The 23,190-nt window shown below is 34.5% G+C and overlaps 2 protein-coding genes, 1 long non-coding RNA gene and 3 pseudogenes across 3 annotated transcripts; 3 read left to right on the top strand and 3 right to left on the bottom strand.

Annotated features, from left to right (window-relative positions):
* Positions 1-4,687: 4,687 nt before the first annotated feature.
* On the bottom strand, positions 4,688-8,042 carry LOC120205885. Its single transcript, XM_039205658.1, has 9 exons — positions 7,858-8,042; positions 7,014-7,072; positions 6,822-6,912; positions 6,676-6,730; positions 6,500-6,590; positions 5,994-6,386; positions 5,471-5,762; positions 5,322-5,380; positions 4,688-4,947 (listed from the first exon to the last, which is right to left on the bottom strand). The coding sequence occupies exons 1-9, from the start codon at positions 7,906-7,908 to the stop codon at positions 4,776-4,778; spliced, it is 1,263 nt and encodes a 420-aa protein (XP_039061589.1). The 5' UTR covers positions 7,909-8,042; the 3' UTR covers positions 4,688-4,775.
* A 432-nt stretch (positions 8,043-8,474) lies between these two features.
* LOC120206064 lies at positions 8,475-9,952 on the bottom strand (annotated as a pseudogene).
* A 2,149-nt stretch (positions 9,953-12,101) lies between these two features.
* On the top strand, positions 12,102-12,674 carry LOC120206067. The gene is made up of 3 exons (XR_005524079.1): positions 12,102-12,347; positions 12,432-12,571; positions 12,656-12,674. It is a non-coding gene; the product is annotated as an uncharacterized LOC120206067 (long non-coding RNA).
* Positions 12,675-12,932: 258 nt separating this feature from the next.
* LOC120205884 (endonuclease 1-like) lies at positions 12,933-14,118 on the top strand. The gene is made up of 3 exons (XM_039205657.1): positions 12,933-13,033; positions 13,228-13,301; positions 13,813-14,118. Exons 1-3 carry the CDS (start codon positions 12,933-12,935, stop codon positions 13,932-13,934), a joined length of 297 nt encoding a protein of 98 aa, XP_039061588.1. The 3' UTR covers positions 13,935-14,118.
* Positions 14,119-14,521: 403 nt separating this feature from the next.
* Positions 14,522-20,951, top strand: LOC120206062 (annotated as a pseudogene).
* LOC120206066 lies at positions 16,488-20,677 on the bottom strand (annotated as a pseudogene).
* Positions 20,952-23,190: the final 2,239 nt, after the last annotated feature.

Below are 23,190 nucleotides of genomic sequence, written 5' to 3'. Positions count from 1 at the left end.
TGCCTACCGTGGGACTCAATCCCACGACCTCGAGGTTAAGAACCTTGTGCTTTACCAACTGAGATGGATAGACAACTCCTTTTATTGAAATTATGATGGTTAAAAAACTTTTCATTTCGATCATTAGATTGTTAAATTATTATCGACAGTTGATATGGCACGCTAAAAGCCCTAAAAATATGTCAACCCCTGCTATTATTTTCTTCATTCTTTCTGTCGTCATTAAATGATTTTTTTGATAAAAAAGATCATTGAACTACTCGTTTTCTTGTTCTCTCTCTTTCATTTGATTCAAACTCATCGAAAAACTTTTTATTCTTCTCAAATATAAATCGAAACTAAAAGCTAAAACTTTTCAATCTACCATTTTCATTCGATACATTAATTTATAATTAAACAATATTAATCTTCTAGATAAACAAAGCCTTCTCATTGTTGGAATTGATCAACGGTGTTCATTAAAAATTTGGCCTCTACGACAAATGTCAATTTAGAACCTCAGCTTTTCTTAATGATATTAATCATAATGTAAATAAATTAAAAGTTTAGTGAATGTATTACAAATTTTAAAAATTATAAGACCAAAATTCCTAAAATTTAATGACCATTAGTGTAGTTACCCTAATAGTTATTTAACCAATACCTTATTTACATGATTATATGTACAAATATTGTTATATATAAAAAGTAGTAATGGAAGAGTGTGGCTATGTCCTACCAATTACCCATAACTTGTAGTTAGGGTGAAACATTTGGCTCTTTAAAAGGTATGAGTTGCTCTCTCTTTATCTTTTCACTTTTTAATACTTTATTGTACCTGTCGAGCATATGTATCTACAAAATATGTGTTGTCAATTATTAAAAATAATTTTGAATAAATAATATATTATAATCACCTCAGACTTTTAAAAAATACTCTATCAATACTTTTCACGACAATAATAATATTCTTATATTTAAATATAAACACATAAATAAATGCATTATATAATTTAAAAATTAATTATTTGTGAATCCTACATTTTATGAGCTAAGATAGAGATACAACTATTTGTATATATCAAATATTTTCGAAAGTCAATGGAACATAGTGTATTTTTTAATACACTATATTTATAAAATTAATATTTAATATCCTAATAATATATATTTTATATAACGTTAAGAAATTATATGATAACATATTATCATAAAGTTCTAAAATTATATATATTTTCACTTACGTGTCATTATCTTTAATTTATTAATGATATATAGAATTGAACAATTAATATATGTACGCAAACAATAAAGAATTGAGGTTATGAGTTGGCCGTATTAAGGCAGCATGAGACCCCATCACATAGAATATAATATGTATATATACATATACGCATATATTTTCCAAATAAATATCTAATAAATTGTGCATTGCATGTGTATACATGAAGACGCTACGACAAATATTTTAATTAATTTTCAACTCTTTAATTATCATTTTCATGACATTTTTGCTCCACGGTAATAGCTTTTTAAATATATTTATAATTCTTATCAATTTAAAATTATTTAGAGGGAATTTATTTTTCTTTGAGATAATTAAACAAATTTTGAATCTTAAATTACAATATATATATGTGATATATATATATATATATATATATATATATATATATATATCACATCATATAGTATATGTGAGAAGTTTAAGAATGTTAGTTAAATGACATTACCCTTTCTCCATATATTACAAGAATTCTCCATCAAATGATATAGGTGTCACGAGTTTTATTGGTCAAGCCTATTGAAAATCAAGAAATAATAATAATAATAATAAAGTGTTAAAGATTTTTACTCAATCATGACTTTATTTTTTTTTTAAAAATTGACAATTTCAAATTGATTGGGATTATTAATATTACTAAAACGATGTTTTTATATTTAAAAAATAAAAAAATTAAAATTTATATAATCAGACATTAGATTAATTACATATGTCTTTAACAATTATATTAACATATTATACGAGTGATAAAATTTTTTTAATTATAATATGCTTAACCGAGTTTAACATTACGATCGAGTTAACTGTTAAATAACATCAATTCAGTTACTTTAGAAATTACTAGTTACTTTCGGGCAAAACTCGTGTCGGAGAAGGAGACGAATTGTCGGTCCATTTTATCTTACAAATGTTTATGGATTATACATGGGAGAAGATAGAGTTGACTCAATTAATCAAAGTGTACAATGAGAAGAAAGTGCATGGTAGTTGTACAACTACCATTAAATCAAGTATGGAGATTTTAATATTAGAAAAATTTGCATATATCGCCGTAGGATATTGTCCATGTATTGTTGTGGACAAATAAGTATGGGTGCACATGTGTATACGTGTCAACCAAATATGTTATTATTTATTATAGATTAAATTTTGAATTATATACGGATTCATTAAGTAGTTTCAGTGATAAAAGAGAATAATATTATTTTTAGAGGTCTTAGGTTGAAATAGTTACGTATGCAAAGTGTGTTTACGTTGTCAATTGATTAAGAAAATTCTTAATAAATACTACCTTATAAAAAAAGACGATTTAACTAACACCCGAATGAAACATCCTGGAGATTACATGACAAAACGATAAGTTGGTCCTTGTAATAACTAGAGAGAAAAAACCCGTTATAACAGTTAGAACCGTGGACGATGGAGGGGAGTAGATGAAGCCATCAAAATCAGACAATATCTTGTTTGGTTTCTGGTTCATATAGAGATAGGTTTTGAAACTTAAACTGTTTGTTGAATGTCTTTGTTTAACGGAAACAATAAAAAGGTCGTTGGATAATGACTGATTTTGTTACAGTCAAAGAACAACGAAGATTAAGAAATGGGAACGGAAGAAAAAGAACATACGAAGCACTTTGCCAAGTCTTGAAGTCCAAAGTCCGTTATAGATATGGTGCCGACCTTTTGTTGGATGAGTGACACATTTCATTTCTTCATTGGAACATGTCCTAAGTTAGTTTGTTTTGTTTTATTAATTCAATTTTTTTCACCATATTTGTGTTACCATTAAATGTCTCTTTCGATTTTTAAAGTTGTCATATTTAAAATGTCATATTAAAAAAGTCAACAGACAATAATTTATATTTCCTTTTTACCCTTATATGTTCCGTTCTTTTACACTTATCAAAATAAATCTATCAATCACTTTTTAGGGATAATTTTGTTATATCTTTTGGTCAAATATATCTCCTGAAACTATATGCATAACCAATATGAGACGTAAATTATGGGACAAAGAGAGTAAATATTTAAGAAATCATATATAGAATTGTAGTTTTGTTTGTATATATGAATTTTTGGCACGAACCAAACGACATCGATGTTAAAAAAATTGTTGTTATTTCCACTGGCGGAGCCGGGCTATTATAAGAGGTGTCATTGACACCCCAAAAGTTTTTGAAAAATAATTTATTTTATAAATTTAATATAAAATATTTGAAAATATAATAAAATTAATATATTCTTAAAAGAATATTGGTACATTTAAATATAAAATTGACACTCGTTATTTATTTCCATCCACTTTAAAAAAATTATACAATTTCTAATTTTGACACCCCAAAATAAATTTTCTAACTCCGCCCTTGGTTATTCCTTGAGATCTCAAATGATTGAGAGTTGTCTTTGAACAGATACTACCTTGTACTCACCTCAAGACTATTAAAAATTGATTGCATTTAGGAAAAAAATTATGATTAGGAATATTTCATCAAATACAACTTTAAATATATTAACTATTAATTGGTCTAGTGAGATGATATGTTAGTTTTTTTTTAAAATATAAAATCAAAAATTCAAAATTTGATGTTATGAATGAAGTAAGTTAGATTGTGATATAAAAAAACCTGTACATTATCCAATCACTCATGTTAAATGCACCATAGACTTGTGTTATATCTATAAACGAGCCTTTATGCTTTGATTTGTATTGAATTTAACCCTTGTTTCGAATGCATAAGGACTTATCTAAATAAAATAACAAAGTTCATGAGCTCATTTAATATATATTTATTTGCAAACACATAGTATTTAACAACTTGATCAATTTAAGAATAAATAAAAATAATTAGAAAAATGAAGCTTTGATCACCGGTTTCTTGCCAAATGAAAGGGCTTGAAGGGGCATACAAACAGTGACATGAATGATATAATAACACTTTTAGTATATAAAATTTATACATTCTATCAATTTAGTTTTAATTCAAAATAACTTTTATCAAAAAATTATAACATGCGTTGTAATATTATTGGAGGGTTAAATTTATTAAATTAGAATTGAATTGATAAAATATATACATTTTAGGGATTGACATTGTTATTATAGCATACCGCATCATCTTCAATAATATTTTTTAACGAATGATGATCAAAATAAAAAATACACAGCTTTAAGGATGGTTTTGTAGAAAAAAAAATCAGTAACCAAAGTAAAAAAATTTAGTAGTTTGATGACCAATAGGGTAGTTTACCCAATAAATATCGTCTCCATAATTGCATAAGCAGTCATCTTTTTCCTTTCAATCTGGTTGCTTGCTTGCATCTTAATTTAATAATCATGAAATATATTTAAGAAAATATAATATAAATATCTACAAAAAGCCTTGATTTATGGGGAATGAGATATAAAAGAATTAACCTTTATTACATTATAACAGTCAATGACGGTCTACCCTTTGATTATGAGTGATGGGAAATGAAAATCTATCTGCTCACCAATTATTCTGCCGGTGAGTTACCGCTTTGTAAACATCCCTTGCGTTAATGACGCTAACGACGAGAAATCGTAGTCTTTTCCCCATTGAGATGGTGTGCTTTTAGGAACCGGAGACGGCGAGATAGGCTTACCTCCGATGCTTTTCATGCTGATGGTTGATGATGGAACTACTGGCCTTGTGCTGGAGAAGCTGCAAGTGAAACCAAATCGGAGAGTGCTTCAGAATCAGGGTATATCACATGTTAATCAAACAAGAAATGTATTCGAATAACAGATTTTGCATATAACTCTTCGTTTAGGACCAGTTAATGAATCGAGCAATGCACCGAAATGTTGATGGTATCGAATCATCTATATATCATGGAACTTCTCCTAATGAACCCCCATTTCCAGTGATTATGTACAGAATTACAATACTGCATGTTCAATTACTAGGACCAGGACCATTTTGCTTTTGAATTCAAGCAATTCTTCAAAGCTAAAGCCGATAGAACCAATCGATAACATAATAGTTAGAAATAAGCAAGTTTTGGATCGTTGAGCTGAAACAATTTGCGTACGCACCTGGAAGTTGGAAAATTCACTGAATTTCCTGCAGGGTGCATCTGTCGGTTGCTTCCCATCTGGTATCGAAGGCGATTAACATGAAGAGATAGTATTAAGAAGTTACAATCAGGGAAAAGAACAATGATGGAAGCATGTCGAAAACAAACCTGCATATGATTCTGTCGATTAGCAACTGGCGTTACCATTCCAGGAACTTGATGGCCAACGCTTCCAAAACTCAGAGCAGGAGAGTGAAAGCCATTGGAGCTGAAATGAGGAGAATTGATAGGGAAGGCTTCGGATCCACCATTAGGCTTCACAGTAGTGTTCATGATGGGCTGTTGTTTCGGAAGCATAGCAAGCTGCTGTGGATGGATGGATAATGGAGACACCATACTTGACTGCAAAAAAAGTATGCTCATTTCTATGTCACAATCACATATGTAATAAAGAAAAAGACTACTTCGAGATGCTCGTCATTTTGGGTATTTTCTAGCACCTAGCATTTCGAATTTCACAAGAGATCCTACATTGTTATTTATGTTATCTTGATCTAAGCAACAAAAAGTTTCATACTGTCTCGGTTTTTCATTTCGTATCGAAGCAACATAATCTATGAGTCAAAATAACTTGCATCAACATTGAATAAAAAAAAAACTGCTGTAAGTATTCAAACATTTCAATGCCCACTAAAAGAAAGATAGGTAAACCATACAGGGTAGTTCATTTGCTACATATGTACTTCCTCCATCTGACAGGCAGCAAAGCAAAGTTAACAGCAGTACTGTAAAAACGCAAATGCATTTACTGACAATCAGTGTATAAGACCGAACAAAAGCTATTCTTACCTTCTGAGGTACATTTACATTCACTTGCGAGTAACTTTTCATATTAGGAGTGCTGTTATTTGTAACAGGTGGGTGAATAATTTTCTTCTCCGTAGAAACGGGATTCACATTATTCAAGTTCTTATACCCAACACCACTTATAGCTCCTAGTCTATGAAGCGATTCCTTTTCTCCGTTTACACGTGGAGGTGATTCTTGCGTTCGACCCCTGGGAATCCATCGCTTTTCCACATACCTAATGAAGAAAATAAGCATCCTTAAGTAAAATTACTTTTGACAAGTTCCAATGGAAGAAAATTAAGCATAAAATTTAAAAGTGATGGGTAGTTTTATTTTATGAAGTTGTACTTTGCGCGAATGAAATTCTCGATTCCAATTCTGTTGTACTTGGGAGGCAACTCCGCTTCCCAGTAAGTATTGGATTTCTCATTCCCCATGCCTGCAAGAAAGAAGAAAACGGGATCACAACCAGCACCTGCATTTGATTTGGGGCGGTAATCAAAGAAATGAACAGTGGAGCCTACATTGGATAAAAGAAACCTGTTCCGGAAGCCATGTATCTAAAGTCGCAGATCTCACCTGAACGAATCAAATATAATTCCCACGAACATGTTAAAAAGAAAATCAAACCCAACCTGCAAACTTCATAGTGAAACAACATAAGCAAAACCTTTGATATGTGTACTCCAAGACTTCTATGAACCCCTGAACATTGCATGCAAATGAATATTCCGAGATTAACACTAGCCCATCGTGGTCCCCTGCATAGCAGACAAGCCATTATAAATTCCGAGTCAAGTCCTTAACAGTAACTCGGGACGGTAAAGCATTACAGAGAGAAACATTGTTACCGGATACCTACTTGGTTTTGCAGTCTGCACATTCTCTATTTTCAGGTAACTTAAGAAGGCCATCCAATATCTGCGGAAGGTGGCACCAAATAGGCCAAATTGGCAATCTTATAACTATATATATAACCAAGACAATGTGGCAAGCAACCATGCACACATATACATGCTAGAATGCAAAGGGAGGAGGGAAAACTATATGTTGAGGAAATCAATCGACATTAGTATGACAAACATCACGAGTCGAAGAGAAAATTTTGACATGGTTTTCTTGAATATTACTTAATTCGTATAACTTTTACGAATACAATAACGAGTGGCCTAAGACACTCAAATAAATATAGGAACATATGTAAGGATAAATATTGCAAGAGTAAGGAAAGATAGACATCATGTTGGCAGCACCAACTTCAAGATGAGCTATAGCCAACTTTATCTCTGTGTGGGCCTTAGATTTAAGACACCAAGGCATCAGCAAACACAACTGACAGTTAAAATGTAAAGGGCAGTGCAACTTGCTTCAATTGAAAACTGGAAATCATACAAGACAAATATTTCAAAACTATTTCAAAATTGGCAAGTTTAAAGCTCAGGGTTAATTCAATATACACACAAAAGGAAACCAATATTTCCAAAATCGGAGAAAGTTTCAAACATCACAAAAAACAACAAGGAAATCAGATTCTTCAACTATGGCCCTTGCTTTGTAGAATTCATCAACAAAAAGAGTGTGCAAAAAACACAGCCTGCAACCATGTATTTTCATCAAACACTTCAAAATCCATACTTTACCAACCAGAGCAAAAGATAAACGCTAAAGCTTAAATGGGTAGCAAAAGAAAAACAAAAAGAGAGAACCTTTGTGTGTTTAGCGTTGAGTTCTTTAGAAACGTTAGCCTTCTGGTTCATGATGTTTGCAAAAACTATCTTCTCCTCTTTGCTCCAAAGCTGTCTTTGTTTTCTCAGCTGAAAGTTGATAAATTTTTAGTTGGAAAAATTAAATCTTTACTGGAATTAGAGGAAACCCAGAATGAGAAGGAAAGGAAGGAATGAAGGAGGGAAGAGAAGGAGAATGAAAAGGGAAAAGAGAAATGTCAAAGTGGGTATCTTTTGATTTGTTAAATTGGCTGGCTATACAATTGCTTTTACTCTGTCTTTGGTTGGAGGCTGGAGGCTGGATGCTGGCTGGCTTGTCCACACACTCATCAAAGTGGGGCTCCCTCGTTTGCTGCACCTTTTTATTCTCAAACCGTTACCTCTTGTGTGCATAAAGGTCAAATAAGATAATAAGTCGGTGGTAGTTTAAAAATGGATAATTTACAGTTCCATTTTTTATAATTAATTTGAATCAAACATATATAAATTTATACTTTTTCTATTCGAACACTACAGTTGTTTAAATAGAAAACAGAGTACATGCATTGCTATTTGCTAACATCATATTAAACGAAAATACATATACATACTTATATATGTGTATATATCTTTTCCTAGTACAACTTGGGTTCTCGGGGCATAAAAAAACATCATTCTGTTTTCTTGTCAGTTTTCATCTTATCTTCAGTTTCTCCACTGTAAGGTACAACATTGTATGCATACCGCTGGACAACAGAGAAAGCCACCATCTCTACGCACACCAATGTGTTTTGAAGAGCTTCCTGAATGTGCTCTACATCCAACCAATAATGGTGTGATCGAATGATGCCCATTGCCATGAGTATGTCGAGTACCACTCCCTGCATGTCACCGATCGATGTCATTAATGAAACCAGGATGATCACAATTCGACATGAGAAAGAAAGGGCAAGAAAACACAGGGTGGCTTCGGACATTCGAAGTCGAATATAGATATATGTTCGATATAGATGAGAAGAGAACAAGTTTTTTACCTGCCAGAACAGAAGAAAACAATCCCCTTGATGCACAGGAACTTTGCAAGTGGCTTGTGAAGCGCCAACTCTTTTGCAAAAACATGGTAAAAGACTACCAAAGAATAGTGCTAATGAAACAGACACATTGAGGATGATGGCGAATGTCCAGCTCAACCAAGAAGGATAAATCTTAAGGAGTTGCAGTGTTATCATCAAGATCGAACACATCGGCCGGATGATGACGAATTGCCATGTCCAGTACTTAAGAAGCTTCAGTGTTCGATGGTTTAGCCTAACTGTTCGAGGCTAGATCAAAGAGATGTGATTAATACTGTAACTTGTTGGAAGCAAGCATGTATCAGACATCATTAAATAATAGCTTAGATTTTAATTGAGTCCTTAAAATACTAATATCGTATCCATTATGTTTTTCTTTAACTTGATCACGAGCATTAAATGATAACTCAATCTAACATGGATAAATTGTAAACATGCGTGTACCTACTACATAAACAACTTAAATCTGACATGTTAAAAATCCGAACAATAATTTGAGAACATTGAGTGCAATTAAACCTACATACCTGAAAAAGGGTCATTGGAAATGAATGGGGAATCTCTCTTCCTTTGATTTCATCCGGCACAGTATTTTTGCTGATAGATATGTTCAAGTAACTATACATCAAACCCAAGAACTTTGCAATCACCTAACAGTAACAATTCACAAATCACCAATGGTTAATTCCAACAAACGTAAATCCAAAAAATGCAAAGACTGAGCAAGAGGGGGGGGGGGCACTCACCAGGGCCTCATATCATTCCTTGATCGACTCCAAGAACATGAAGAAAGCTTTGCTTCCTCGAACATCTAATAACACCACAAAGGTATCAACTGCATAAATGGGAGCCATGAGGATGATAATCAGTATAGCTTTCTGTTCCTTTGGGGTTTTCCAGTGAAACAGATGCTGCGATACAAGCTGCAAAGTGAAGTGCAGTGTAAGCAACACACAAGCTCCAGGCCACAACAGAGTGATTTGTCCACGGTTTAAATGCCTCAAATCCATGGTTTTCGGCCAAGAAATCAGAAACCCAAAGCAATGATCTGCAGAAAGATCTAAGTAAACCGATCAAAAACCCATTAAAATGAAAATTAAGAACTACCCAGATTTCAAAAACTAACCTGATCAATGAAATCTATGAGAGATACGAGGGAGAATAAATAAATATTGTAAGGATAATAGTATAATAATTGCAGCCTGAGCAATTTACCTGCCTCCTATTGACACGTTTTCAAAGTATAAATAAAACGTTTTCAAAGTATAATAATTGCAGTCTGATTCGATAAGGGTCATTTCAGAAAATTAAATATGTGATGAAGAAGAGACGATTTTGACTTTCATGAAGCTCCCATAACATTGGCAGACTCTCACCGTACACGTATTTATTGTTGGGAAAGTTCTGGGCTTAAATGAGTACTAGCTGATTATTGATCAATGTATAATTCATATAAAAATTGCACCTTTACAATAATCCCATATAAATTATACGTTGCAAGAAATGGGGTTTTTATTTTCAATTACCAACTTTCGATTGAGAAACATTCTTGCCAACAGCTAGGACGGTGTCGGAACATTCAAGGCCAGCGTAAGGACTATCACCCCTTGGAGGAGGGTATGAACCTTTCCTCTGGAGGGTCGGCCCGTTTTAAAGAGGTGGCTTCGACCTTGATTAGGACTTCATCTTCTTTGATTTCTGGGTCATCAACTTGTTGCAATTGCAGCACCTCCTGCTGCTGTTATCACCACTGCCTTCATTTCTTTCTTTATTTTGGCTCTGTAGTAGCTTGATCGATGAAGAAAATGGGTATAGGCAAATGTGAAAATAAAGATTAGTGTTTTACCTAACATGTTGAAGGAACAAGTTGAAGAAAATTGTTAAGTTTAAGGATTAAATGTTATTTTATCTTTTAAAATCTTTTAACATCTAAATTAACGATTAGACTAACAAAATGGTATACAATTTGATATTTTGAAGATTTAATTAGAATTTTTAAAGTTTAAAGATTAATTTTAAATTTAGACAATAGTTTTGGACCTTTCATGGAATTAACCCCTTTCTTTTTCTTCTTCTTTTATAAGTACAAGGCACCTCCATATGTATCTTTGCGTAGCTATTATCTCATGATCTGAATGCATGACCGGTTAATGCAATTGCCGACAAGCATCAACTAAGGCAATTCCAGCCAAAATGCATGACCATGACATTATTTCTATATATAAAATTAACTTATCAATATTTATTGGATCGTGATAAAATATTTGATATTTCTTAAATAATTTTTTTAATTCTTTAAAAAAATTCATAATTTATATAAAGACATGATCTAAACTCCGACACAAAAACAACAACCTTAAAACGCACATTGAAATTTTAGGTTTATCTTATTGATTACTACTTTGAAGGCAAAGAAATTATAGTTAATTAACTTTAGGATTATCTCATTGATAACTCGCACATATACTAGAATATGCTTTATATGGCCCCACATTGCATGTGTTTGAGGTCAAACTTTTGGGTAACGTGAAACTGTGGAAATGCAAACTTACACTCGATGATCACCTACTGTTTGTATTATTTATACATGATGATCTCGTAGTTATGAGGCCAGTTTCTTTGTTGTTGAGTTGTTGAAACTGATAAAACGAGAAAGAAATTGGGGATGGTCGTGTTCTGGAGGCTGTCTTCGTTTGGGGTTGTTTTGTTGGTGGCTGGAACCCATGGTTGGAGCAAAGAAGGTCACATTTTGACGTGTCTGGTCGCTCACGTATTGTTTGTTCCATTGTTCCTTTCGTTTTTGCTTTGGTTTACTTGGTTAACCGATCACATCCGGTCCGACTTGAGCAGTTAGATCATGTGGTGAAAACATAATATGGCGTGAGATCGAATCTTTAAAGATATACTCGAGGGTGACAAAAAAAGACAACTTCGGATTATGCTTACAAGACACAGTCCAACGAGTCGGGTCGAGTCGGATCGGGTCAGGTCGGTGGAAGCACATGTCTAAGAACACTCGAAGGGAACATTGGCAATTTACTTCTAATTTGCAATAGGGTCTATTAGAACCAGAGGCTGCAGCAGCTGTTGAAAATTTGCTGCCAGACTATGCCAACGGAGGCCTTTCGTCCCTCTGTGTATGGCCAGACCAAATCCGGCATTGGTATAAGTATCGATTGGACAAGCCCGCTTCACTTTATCGATACACCGGACGATGCTTGCTCATATCAATATTCAAGTAAGCAGAAAGCCAAGCAATCCTTTTGATCACACTGAATTACATAGAAGTAATGCAAAATTTGTCATTTGTTTTAGGGGACTGCATGATCAGCATGGTGTAAAGGACATGTGTTGCTGGTGCAATCCAAAACTTCACCTCACAGCTTGTGCCCTTCAGGGAGGGATCTTCGGACCATCGCCGTAACAATATTATTACTCGATAATCATTGTTCTTCGTAATATGTTTCAACCCGATACTAAATGTGCCTCTTTATTTCTCTGCAGATAACATGACAGAAGCCTTGTTGTTCTTGTCACACTTCATGGGAGATATCCATCAGCCGATGCACATCTGTTTCACGAACGACGAAGGAGGGAACACCATCGCGTAGCGGTGGTTTCGGCACAAATCGAATCTGCATCATGTGAGTATTTTCCTGTTAAACTGAACTTGTGCTTCACAAAGGGTAATTGATTAGCCCACATTGGTGAATTTCAACAATGTATAGGTGTGGGACAGGGAGATCATCCTTACAGCTCTTGCAGATTTCTATGAAAAGAACTTGGATAGCCTTCAAGAAGACTAAGTAGGAAATTTCACTGATATAAGTTCAATTTTTATTCTAAATATGATGGATTAGGTACTTGAACTTAACTTTGAAGAAATAAAGTTCAAGTATATAATTCGATCAAAAAATGTTTAGCTATCAAATAGAACATATCCACTTAGATAAAAAAAATAAGTAGGTATCAAATTAAACTTTGAAGAAAAATTTAAGAAGCAAAATGTACATTTACCCCATAATTGTTACTTTCATACAGGGAATTTGGTATGATGATGTTGCATCATGGGAACAATGTGATGATCTTCTTCCATGCTTGAACAAGTAAGCCTAAACCCTCCTTAGAACAATTATAAACCAATATAATGAATTTAAAAAAAATGGGTTTGTGATATGTTACTGGAACTTGTATATATTAATATATTTAACGCGATTGATTAAAGAAAAATAAGAGTTCAAACTATATATTCGATTATTTGTTCAGAGATTAATTAAAGTTACCATTTTCATACGTGTAGGTATGCTACAGAGAGTATAAACTTAGCTTGCAAATGGGGTTACAAAGGCTTAAAGTCTGGACAAACACTGGCAGGTACGTATATTATTGCATGAAGCATTGAAAACTAATACCATTTTTTCACAGTAAAAACACTTCATGCCATTTCCAAAGGTCTAATTATGCTCTCGGTCCTCAATTCTTGGCATATTTGAAAGTTAGTCCCTCTACACTTTTGATTTAATAATGAAGTGTTGTGTGGAATTAAAACAAATACTCTTAAAGCCAATACTATACGTATGGAAGGCTCAATAAGGAAATAAAAATGGTTCTGAGGTTCTCTGGCAGTGTTTCAAGAAGCATAATGAAAATTTATACTTACATGTTCCATGCAAATGTAAATTGGCAATTAGAGTAAAAAGCATTTTTTTCTTTAAAAAAAATGTCATAGTCCCATTAAATGAGAATTGTGTTATCACAATTAGACTTCAATCATTAACTCAAAAAAAGCGGAACAAGGTCTGAGGACTGAGAGGATAATTAGACCCATATCTAAAGGAGTAAATACACCATTAATGCTGTCTTCTTGTTTCTTGATGGTATATAGAGGAATACATCGATACAAGAATGCCTATTGTAATGAAAAGGATTGCTCAAGGAGTAAGATTAGCCATGATCTTGAACAAGGTCTTTGGTGGATCTGAAGAAGGTTTTGCAACAGCAACTTGAACTGATGCAAAAGGGCCAGAAAACACAGACTTGTTGCATTTAATCTCAAACTACCATTGAATTTGACTTAAGTCGGAATAACTTCACGCAGGCATGTAGGTTCAAAGTTAATCCCCGTTCATTTGTACTTTGTAATCTGAACATTCATAAATGAAAACGTTAACAAATATCAACAACAGTATTGTTAAAATTAGTCAAGTTTGATCTATGTACTATGCTCAAATTTGCAATTTAATCATTGTATTTTAATTTGACACAATTTGATCTGTCTATTTTTGTAAGGATTGATAAATTAAGGTCCATACTCATATTTTGTGAAAGAAAGCCAAAATGGTAAGAGTTTTATGTGGATTACGAGTTTTGCATCTCTACTTTTAGCTGAAGTAGGACACCTTCTAGTTTAATACCAAAAGCAGGGGAAAAAGAAAGGTATAACTATAGCCACCATATCCACAGCCGTCTTTAGCTTCAAAGAAAACTAGGGTCTGCGGTCAATTTTCTCATGCTGCTTATCTCATTAAATTAATCAACAGTTTCAGACACTACAATTTGTCTTTCTTTTCTTTCATTATATATATTTAGACTCCACAAAGTGGGAGAGGTGAGTGTCTCTAACTATTATGCCTCTAAATTCCACTAGCCTGGTTTTCGGAGCCCCTAATATTCTGGGGCAGGTCAGGATAACCAGCACCACGAAGTTACCAGCAGCAAACTATGTAGAAACTCTGTTCCCATGGAGTATGAAGAAAACCCACCAAAAGAGGTGTTTCCCCATTGTTTCTCAGTTAAAATTTGACCAAACTACCCTTCTCTTTCTTCTTCAGTTATGGAAGATGAGAGGAATTTGGTTCTTACATCTCCTGTACCAGACAATATTCCAAGGAATTGGATGTTGCTGTCAGGGCTGTCCAGATGGCATGCTCTCTGGTCAGAAAGTTCAGGAGAGTTTGATTTTGAAAACCGGCAGTCCAGTTCATTCCAAGATGATAATTCTCCTGTCACTGTGGCAGGTAATTTTATCCATTTTTGTGAATTTGGGGTTCTTGAGATAATTCTGTTTCTTCAGCATATTTGGTGGTTCAGAATGTTGCTTTAATCTTTTAACACAATCTGTTGGCACTTTAAATTAGGAATCTTGGAATGGATTAGATATTTAAGGCCTATTTATTCGAATTCTTCATTATCTTTTTTTTTTTTGAATATTCGTATTTGTCGCTCTTATCCGAAACATGGTCTATAATGAATTAAGTTTCATGGTTCATGTGAATTGTTATCTTGAACTAGTCACAGCATTCAACTTACTCTAATCATCTTGGTTACACTGTGTCAACCAGACTGGAGTGTTCAGCAACCGTAAGCTGGATACTAACCAAATCCTTCGGGCGTCGGAATGTGTCTATTCTTGCCGAAGAAGATGTTCGAAGCCTCTCTAAACCTGATTCATCAGCGTTGTTAGCTGCCGTAGTGAAAACAGTCATGACTGTCTAGCCGGGCACCTCATTTCGGACTCAAGGGTCCAGCAACACCGCTCAGGAGTTCTGATGTTCTCGAAGCCATTAGTCGATGCAATTCGACTGGAGGCCCACCGGAAGGTTTTGGGCACTAGACCCCGTTGATGGTACATTGGGTTTGTTTGTGGCGATCAATACGCCGTCGCTTTAGCATTGATAGAGGATGGAGAAGTTGTGCTTGGTGTTCTAGGTTGCCCGAACTATCCGATGAAGAAGGAATGGCTAAGTTATCACCACCGCTATCATAGAATTATATCTAAATTGACCCCAACAACAGCTGAATCATGGATAAAGGTGTGTTCTATATGCAAGGAAAGGTCAAGGCGAGGCTTGGATGGAACCTTTACACCGGAAGAATAAGCCAATATCATGGCTGAAATCTGCAATACCGGTTCGAGTATCCTCCGTTGATAATCCGGCATTGGCTACTTTCTGTGAACCAGTTGAGAAGTCAAACTCGAGCCATTCCTTCACAGCTGGATTAGCTCACAGTGTTGGCCTTAGGTACATACATATACATATACATATACATGATGGAACCACTCCATACAAGGAATGACATGCATCAGCTGTGTGACAAAACAAGTAATGATTCTGTTTTCAAATGCAGGAAGGAACCACTGCGTGTATACAGTATGGTGAAATACGCAGCGATAGCTCGAGGCGATGCTGAGATATTTATGAAGTTTGCGAGAACAGGGTACAAGGAAAAGATATGGGATCATGCAGCAGGTGTCATCATCATAGAGAAGGCTGGTGGTGTGGTAACTGATGCAGGAGGATCTCGACTGGACTTTTCGAAAGGTATGTTCTTGGAAGATCTCGATCGAGGTATAATTGCTTGTTGTGGAGCTAAACTACATGAAAGAATCGTCGGAGCTGTTGATGCTAGCTGGAACTCTTCCAGTTTATAATCGTTTTTATATCTTTGTACATTGATTACTACAAGACAAGATGCTAAGCTATAGTCATCTTTATTGGTTTATGTTCATAAAATCCGAGAGTTGGAAGGTTAAGATGTTATCCAACATAAATGAAATGGTAAGAAAAATGATTCAAATAATGAAATAATCAAATATCATCCAACAAATTGCTCTATGAACTAGAAAAGATACAAAGTAATGGATGAAACTTCAACTGTAGCTGTATGTTGCAAGTAAGCCCCCCCCCCCCCAAAACTGACATATATGCATCCATCATTCGACCACGAGCTAAAAAACCTAGTCTTTTCGTTTTTGTTGTCTACTGCGCCTTTGATGCTTTAGAAATGGATCCACCCAATCCTTGTCTTCCTCCACGGCTTGATTCCATCTTTCTTTAAACACTTTAAGCTCCCAAGTGGACTGCCTCCGAATCTGCAACAGTTATCAGAATTCATTTATGGAAGAATCCGAGCAGAACCATATCCCACAAGGCGATGTCATATCTCTTTTCTTCGGGGAATCGTATTTGTTCATTTCGAAGAATCATCTTTGCTTACACATAAAACGATGAGCATTGAAATATCGAGAATTATCAATGTTCGTGTGGTAATCAAGAGGTGTTGCCCAAGTACAAAAGCCCTTATTAACTATATGTAGAGTAGAAGCCAAATTTATCTTTGCCAGAATAACTAAAAGAATATATCTGTAATCATATTGATTTCTTAACAAATTAAGGGAATGTCTCGTGCACGGAGCTACTGTACCTCAGTTCGTAGATCGAAACTTGAAGCCCCGTGTCTCTGCACATCAGCGGGAAAATGCATTAAGAAACCGAATGGATTAGGGTTAATCTAGTGCAGCACAATATCCTGGATGAATCTGTCAGGAAACTAAGAAAAGGGAAGAAGTTAAAGCAAAACCTTCACGGTTTTCCTCATTGTGGGATGGCCACTACCCCCCAAACTTTGTATACCCTTATGAACAATGTACTCGCTATCAACCACGCCGACCTTCTTTGAGCGGTCACCCTGAGTAAAAACATATAAAACGATAGTAAATATTATATTTCTAAGCTGTACGCAGAAAGGAAAATGAACATGGTTAACTAAGCAGGCAAAAAATAGCATCAAGTGAATCTTACCTGTGCACAATACCCGAGTTTCATATCCACTCCCCATCCGTGTACAAGATCATTCTGAATGGGGGAAAAGGGACAAAAAGAAAGGCTAAATGAGAAAATGAAAGAAAGAATCAACGATGTCAACGTTAAATTTCGATATTGACGAGGACAACAAGCAAATTTACCTGTATGAGATGCCATGCACAATACCAGGCAGATCTAGAAAACACAGGAGCCATTCCCTCCACAAATCTGCAAAGGTAGTATGAATGACTAAAATTAGTATAGTGATAATTAACCAGATAATGGAACTAGATATTCTTCAAGCGTAGAATTTCATCAATACATTTATCATCAGTCTATTCTACTCGATAGTCAAATGACTTTACCAAGGAATATGATGATAAAATAACTCACCCAGTGCATGGTGGCCCCTCACTCGCATTTGAACACTTTGTTTTACCTCTGAGGTCATAGACTCTCCTGTGACGGTCGAACTTTTCATGTAAGTATTATACAAGCAATAATATGCACCTTTGTGAATAGTCATAGACCATTCTATTTACCTATGAAACCTTTTCTTTCTCGCTCGAATAGTGATTCTGTGGTGTATTTCAGTAGAATTTGGGTCTAAAGCTGGCTGAGAAATCTCTAAACCTTCAGACTTCACAATACTTAGGTACCTGGAAAAAGAAGACTAGCCAATATAAAAATGTTCGAGTTTTACCCGAAATAGAAGTATGCTACTGTCATTAAACAAGAAGTAAAAGCCTCACAAAGCACAAATAGAGACCAAGTGAAAGATTTAACTAACATTGTCTCCTTGATAAAACCAGACAGAGATTATATTACAAACAAGGAACACGTAATATTATTATGTAAGGAAAGAGAATATTGATATTGCAAATAACAGAAATCTCATCAAGGCCATTTACTTCACAGGGTCGAAGTTCTCGACTCCCAAATCTTCATCCCAGAGAAATATGTAGTCATAAATAGACGCGATATCAGGATGCAGAAAGCGCTTTGCAAACACCTGAAAGAGGGAAGAGATCACTAAGCTTATCCGATGATCCGACTAAAACAAAATAGTAAACCTAAGAAATATCATACTGCAGTAGCAAAAGGGCAGACCGTTTTGGCAATTCATCAGGAAAATTAAATCAAAATTTGATATGAACACACATCCACCAATACACGTTATAGAACAAAGAATCCTTTAACCCACAGTGAGCCTTACCACTTCGTTTGGTTATCAGCTACTATGTGAATGGCTTTCTCACCCCAACCAAGATCCCGCCATCCATCCACATTGCCATCATAATGAAACAAATAATGGAAAAATTCGCTGCAAGAAACTGAATTCAACAAAATTAGGAAAAGAACGAGCAATTCATCAAATTTGAAAATCAACAGGACAATATGCATTACCTTTTACGACATCATCAACATTATCTTTTTGCCTGATACCAACTGGCATTGCTAGCAAGTTCTTGTTTGTCATAACACTAGCCTGCAATGAGACAGCAATCTGTTACTGTTTCCATATAAGAGAAAAAACAACAAAGTGGGCTGTATGCATAAATTCATGCCAACATACAACAGATTACAGTCTCACCTTTGACTGCGAATTGCTTGACCACAGAGGCCTTAGTTCCAAATCTGAACGAGCTTGCATAATGCCACGAGGCAAACCTCTTAATTTCCCATGATGCAATCGATAATCCTAAACGCACAAACATACCTTTTAGTTTCCCGGACTGGTAATAGAAATAAGACGCAACACATGAACCGAGGAAACAAAAGTTAATGAAGGAAATGAATCCTAAACAGCATATAACAACGCTGGATCAACTTATTCTCAAACATGTGTCGAACACTGACAATGTCATTTACCTTTACTGTTTCAAATGGGTGAAATTTCGTTTCCATCTGACGATAAGAGAAAAGAATTTAAAAGAGATTAAAACAGCTGTAGCAAACCCTCAGAAGGTGCAATGGCTTAAATAAACCATTCTAGTGACTAAAAGGTAACAGAAGAGCCCAACTGACCACTACAATGCCAGGAATAACAAATCCATTTATGTCCTAAATTTAAATCAAAACCATTGAAACCTAGACAAAAATAGGAGTTGCAATACCTCTGTCTTAAGGTATTGATAATTTGTGGTTCTATACACAATGAACAACATAACTGTACAAATAACTCCCATAAATCGAAGCTGATTCATTTAAATCCACATTTCCCTGCAACAACATCAAAGATTAGAAGCTTTAAAACTAAAATGCTACTGAAATTTCATCTTCCAAGGCCTTAAGCTTGAAGTAAAAGAAAGAACATACCCCCTCAAACAAAGCATTTTTTTCTTAACAAGTGCATTCCATGATTGAAATGTCTCATGCAATCAACGCTTTTCAAATACCCTCAAAACAACTGCAAGGAAATATCATGCAAAGCAAAAAATATAAATATTTATGCTTAAAACTTAAACAAGTTGAAGCTTGTGCACATGCATGTGCCGTCCCAAAATGGACAAGGGGTAAAGAAGTGTTTTTATGCTGCCATTCTAACTTTAGAAATTTCGACCAACACCCAAGAATCTAGAAGAGAACATAACAGAATCCCAGTAACAAATATGAATCTGTGCACGAACAAAGGGGAAAAGAGAGAACTTTGAACCAACAAAGAGTTTGTTTTAGTACCTGTTAGATCTAAGGCAGTGGGTATTACTATTTAAACCCCTTGCTAAGATTTAAAAGCAAAATGAAATTATCAAGAGGAAAAAACAACAGTTTAACAGCAAAGTTTCGATTTTTTAGAAAGAAAAGAAAACAAAGCAAACTGAATGATTATCAACTATTACCGGATCTTGATCCACCCACCATTTAAAAAACGAAGACGAAATGGTTTACCCAAGCTGAAGCTATAAAGGAGTAAAAGTGAAAGAATAAAAAGATTGGGATAACAAGGTCGACTGATTCAATGAAACCAAGTTGAATGGATCAGCGAAAACAGAGGAAGCAACTCTGCTACGCCACTGTTTCAAAGGAAAGCATTGGAAAGAGCAAAAGGGAGATTTTTTTTGGGGGGGGGGGGGGGAACCTTTGCTTTAGCAGTTAGCTTTGGTATGGCGGACTGAAGCTTTCGGGTTTTGGTTTGGGCGCTTATGAGTTGTCGAGAGATGAATCGCCGATGATTCCCGAATACGCACATTCCCTTGATTTTATAAGGAAAAACACCAGGAAAGGAATCGTTTTTAAAAATTATCTTTGTATTTTTCATGTAATGGCAACAGCTGCAACGAGAAACATTCATTGGTGCCGTGGGTCTCACTTTACTATCTCTTCCTGTTTTTCTTTTACTTAAAAAATTTAACTCTCCAACTTCATAAATTAGTATAATATCTTTTAATTGTTAGTATTAGTATTATGTTTTTTTAATAATTTAGAGTAATTATAAGATAATATTATTTTAATATTTTTAATCATTAATAAAGTATTATCTTATAAAACGTAACAACTCGAACCTAAAACTTATAGAGAGAATAATATTCACTTTAATCATTAAGATTACTTAATAAATTCATACTAATATTAAGTTTTCATAGACAAAAACAATAATAGATCATTATAACATTTATGTAACGATTCATGATATTAAAGTAATTTATTATATTATAGATATTATAATAATTATAATATGTTAACCGATTAAAAATACAATTTAAAAAAAAAAACACATATATACACTTACTAAATTTATAATAAAATATAAAGTTTTGAAGTAAGATATAAAATAAAACACACCCTAATAATAATTAGACTTCCGGTCCTTACAACACGCATCAAGCACAAATTATTTATCAAGCTCTTCGGGTATGTAATTTGGTTGGAGTCAACGTTGAATATCGAAAAAAATTAAAAATAAAAAAATTAAACTTAAAATTGAAAAGATAATATGTAATATATAATATTTAAATATATAAAAAAATTAATTTTTCATTAGATAAAAATCGAGAGGACGAATTTAATATTTTAATTCTGTCTATGTATTTATGTATATAGCAATTAAAAATACTTAATCATAGTGTTGCAAATGTATTATTAGTGGAAAATAATGTTGGTGCATGCGTTATCATTAAGAATATTAATAACACATTAAACTATGTATATAATGCTCAAGCTAAAATGGCAATTAGGTAGAAGCATGACCAAATATATTTATTTTTTAAAAAGAATAAAGATAAGAGAAATAACTTCAGTGACAAAAATCCAGATAATATACGATTTTGACCAACTTTTTTTCCATTTCGCATTGCAATAGTCTACAATGTCGTTGCGATTTTCCAAATTCGTTGCGATAGTCTACAGTTGTTGCGAAAGTCTACAGTTGTCGTTGCGATTTTCTAAATTCGTTGCGATAGTTAAAAAAAAGATTTTGTTTCTTAAGAATTTTCTCTAAAAAGATAGAATCCACGCGGACGTGTCGAAGACACGTATTACCACGACCACGACACGACACGACCCGAGACGAGACGGACGGACGGCGGTGGCGGCGCGCGAGAGTCCCCCTTGTTCTCTATCACTCAACAAGGAAGTGGGAAAGCCAAGCCTTAATACCATTCCAATAGTATTTCCAATACTATGTGAGATTTGAGCATTACCAACACTTGTTCCAATACTATGTGGGATTGAGCCTTAAATAGTGATATTATTTTTGAATGTTTTGCTTAAAATTGCAATAATCGCGATTGATTGTAAATTGACTTTTAATTATGACATATTTAATCGTATAATACTAATGCAATTGGTTGCTGATTCAGTTGTTTTAAGGTGCATGATTGTTAATTGTTTCCTGAATAATCACATTGTATTGGAAACAAGTGTTGGTAATGCTCAATCCCACATAGTATTGGAAACACTATTGAGAATGGTATTTAAGGTTTGGCTTTTCCACTTCCTTGTTGAGTGATAGAGAACAAGGGAGACTCTCGCGCGCCGCCGCCGTCCGTCTCGTCTCGTCTCGGGTCGTGGTCGTGGTAATACGTGTCTTCGACACGTCCGCGCGGATACTATCTTTTTAGAAAAAATTCTTAAGAAACAAAATCTTTTTTTTTTTAACTATTACAACGAATTTTCGCAACGAATTTGGAAAATCACAACGATAACTGTAGACTATCGCAACGACAACTGTAGACTATCGCAACGCGAACTGAAAAATCGCAACGTGAAATGGAAAATCGCAACGCGATTTTCGCAACAAATTTGGAAAATCGCAACAACAACTGTAGACTATCGCAACGAATTTGAAAAATCGCAACGACAACCGTAGACTATCGCAACGTTAACTCGAAAATCGCAAGGCGAAATGTCGCAACGCGATTTTCAACTATCGCAACGCGATTTTCAATTATCGCAACGCGAAATGCAATGCGAATTTACGATAGTGGAGATCGCAATGCGCATTAGAGATCGCATTGCGATTTTGTTGGTCATTTTCGCAAATCCAAAAAAAGTTGATCAAAATCGTATATTATCTGGGATTTTTGGTCACTGAGATTATTTTCTCTAAAGATAATGGTGAAGATGTGCTTTGGCATCACCTAACCTGTTCCATTAATTTTTATTATATAAATATTTGGTGAATGAATATAATTATATGTGTGGTCTTCATAAAATAATATTTAAGTACAACACCATCT

Source organism: Hibiscus syriacus, unplaced genomic scaffold (assembly GCF_006381635.1).
Source record: "Hibiscus syriacus cultivar Baekdansim isolate YM2019G1 unplaced genomic scaffold, ASM638163v2 tig00013285_pilon, whole genome shotgun sequence".
In the NCBI taxonomy this organism is placed as follows: domain Eukaryota; kingdom Viridiplantae; phylum Streptophyta; class Magnoliopsida; order Malvales; family Malvaceae; genus Hibiscus; species Hibiscus syriacus.
This window is presented reverse-complemented; position numbering and strand designations above follow the sequence as displayed.

Bases quoted from the DNA above. Each gene is read 5' to 3' on its own strand.
- LOC120205884 (XM_039205657.1), top strand. From the start codon at position 12,933: ATGTACATTTACCCCATAATTGTTACTTTCATACAGGGAATTTGGTAT. The intron at 13,034-13,227 runs GTAAGCCTAAAC...TCATACGTGTAG, and splicing joins CTTCTTCCATGCTTGAACAA to GTATGCTACAGAGAGTATAA. The intron at 13,302-13,812 runs GTACGTATATTA...GATGGTATATAG, and splicing joins GTCTGGACAAACACTGGCAG to AGGAATACATCGATACAAGA.
- LOC120205885 (XM_039205658.1), bottom strand. From the start codon at position 7,908: ATGAACCAGAAGGCTAACGTTTCTAAAGAACTCAACGCTAAACACACA. The intron at 6,731-6,821 runs GTTTTGCTTATG...TGATTCGTTCAG, and splicing joins TTGGAGTACACATATCAAAG to GTGAGATCTGCGACTTTAGA. The intron at 6,591-6,675 runs GTAGGCTCCACT...TCTTTCTTGCAG, and splicing joins ACAGGTTTCTTTTATCCAAT to GCATGGGGAATGAGAAATCC.